The sequence below is a fragment of the Echinops telfairi genome, unplaced genomic scaffold, assembly GCF_000313985.2.
Source record: "Echinops telfairi isolate 266 unplaced genomic scaffold, ASM31398v2 ScPeMD7_7400;HRSCAF=8409, whole genome shotgun sequence".
Lineage (NCBI taxonomy): Eukaryota > Metazoa > Chordata > Mammalia > Afrosoricida > Tenrecidae > Echinops > Echinops telfairi.
This window is the reverse complement of record NW_022111300.1, coordinates 35,518,841-35,521,099: the sequence shown is the minus strand read 5'-3', so window position 1 is coordinate 35,521,099 and position 2,259 is coordinate 35,518,841. Positions and strand designations below refer to the sequence as shown.

The following is a 2,259-nucleotide window of genomic DNA, read 5'->3' as shown; positions in this document are numbered from 1 at the left end:
CAAGGCAAGGCAAGGAGCCCAGTCAAAAACACAGTGGGCCGGCCCAGCGGATCCCTGCTGGTTGGCAGGGAAGTCCACGTTCCAGTCTCCACTCAGCCCTGCCCACAGCAGGCACCGAGCAGCCTGGGAACTCATGGCATGAGAAACATCCAAGTTAACATGAGATGCAAGTTCATGGGCCAATTCATCAAAGACCGGCCACCAGTACACCCAGGCTGAGCTGAGAAGGGGGTGCAACACATATTGGACCACAGCAGCTGCCCAGTGCCCCGTGGAGGGAGATGACCTTTGCTGGAGCAAGGAGCCAGTGCAGGAACAGGACAGGGGGCGTGAGGGTCGGGGTGGGGCGCTCTGGCCCTGCACCTACCTGCCAGGCTGGGAGGACCTTCTCAAGGTCGTTCAGGTTGATCCCGTCCCCATCTTCCAGCTTCCCCTTCCCACACCTGGAGCAGAAAAGACAGGGGGTACTGAGAGTAGCTCATTTGTGCATCTTGTCCCTGCCTGGCCAGCAGGGGTGCCTGGCCTGCCTCCCAAGGCCTGCAGAGCAGCCTGTCCCACCCCAGTGGAAGCCACCCTGAAGACGTGACCCTTCTCACCGCAGGCCTGGCAGCACAGGCCCTCTGGTGACCAGCCTGGGCTGGAGGTCACCACTATGATAGCCAGCAAGCAGAGAGGAGAGAGGAGCCCCAGAGTCCCCTGTCCCCCTTTGGCAGAGCAGCACCGATCCTTGCAAATGAACACCATCAAGACCTGTCACACCGCCGCACTAGGGGGACTCTGAACAGAGAGGCCAAACCGTGTCCTCAAGGCCATGCAGCTCAAGGCTGGCAGGGGCCTGGCCTTGGCTGGCCTAACAAGGCCCCCTTGGACACTGGAGGCTTCATGGTTGTGCCCTAGGTGGGCGTACCCTCAGCCAGGGACACCGGCCTGATTCACTGGGCAAAGGTCTGCAGCTTGGGCATATTTTAGGTAAAGATTCTGGCACGAGACGGCCCGGCTGGGACCCTAGCTTTTGTTACCGGGTGATCTGAGCAAGCCACTTCCGCTCTCTGTACCTCAGTTTCCCCATTAGTAAAACAAAGACAATCAGAGTGGCTCCAATGTGGAAAGGAGCCCTGGTGAACCAATGGCTCAGTGCTCAGCTGCTACCCGAAAGGTCGTTAGTTCAAACCCACCGGTAGCTGCCGATCTGCTCCCATAAAGACTGCTGTTGTTAGCTGTCATCAGTCAGCTCCAAGTCAAATGGACGACAGAACCCAACGCCATGGGTCCCGCGCCAGCCTTACAATCCTTGTTCTGTTGGAACCAACACTGTTACCACTGTGTCAACCCATCTCAGCAAAGGCCTTCCTTTCACACTGCCCTCCCATTGTCCCAAGAACGAGGGCCTTTCCCAGGGCCTGGTTCTTCCTGACCTGTCCAAAGGACGTGCCGTGAAGTCTCACCATCCTGCTGCTAAAGGAGTGCTCTGGCCGTACTGCCTCCCAGACAGACCTGTCTGTCCTTCCGGCGGTCCGTGGTCCTTTCAATCTAATTCACCAGCACCACAATTCAGATGCACCCACGCTTCTATGGTCTTCATGATCCAATGTCCAACTTTCGAATGCACCCGAGGCGCTCGAATGTGCCATGGTTTGGGTCAGGTGCATCTTTGTCCTCAAAGTAACATCCTTTCTTTTCTTTTCTTTTCTTTTTTTAAATCATGTTATTGGTGGCTCATACAGCTCTTGTTACAATACACCCATCCATACATGGTGTCAAGCATATTCATACATTTGTTGCCATCGTCAATTTCAAAACATTTTCTTTCCACGTGAGCCCTTGGTATCAGCTCATTAACCCCCTCCCTCACAAACCCTTGATAATTTATAAATTGTTATTATTTTTTAACATCCTTGCTTCTCGACACTCTAAAGAGGTTAGGCAGCAGATTTGCTTACTGCAGTCAGACATCATTGGCTTTCCCGGCTGCTGCTTCCATGAGCAGTGGTCGTGGATTCAACCAGGAAAACTCTATGGAGCAGTCCGACTCTGCCACATGGTCACTGATTCAAACCCGACGGGGGATAGCACCTAAGGACAGCAGCAATGCCATAGAAGTGCCACTGGGTCAAATTACTTAATGTGTGGAGGTGCTTACAATGACGTCTCGCCCACCAAATGAAACCCCACTCACTGCCACCTTGACAATTCCAACTCATAGCAACCCTATAGGAAGGGCAGAGCTGCCCCGGTGGTTACTGAGGCTGTAACTGGTGA

At 54.3% G+C, this 2,259-nt stretch overlaps 1 protein-coding gene across 1 annotated transcript in view; it reads right to left on the bottom strand.

Annotated features, from left to right (window-relative positions):
- CTIF (cap binding complex dependent translation initiation factor) overlaps positions 1 to 2,259 on the bottom strand; it is a 214,409-nt gene that overhangs the window by 187,702 nt on the left and 24,448 nt on the right. The window contains exon 4 of the mRNA XM_004703101.2: positions 368 to 443. Coding sequence (XP_004703158.1) covers positions 368 to 443 — 76 coding nt within the window. The remainder of the gene's footprint in view (positions 1 to 367; positions 444 to 2,259) is intronic.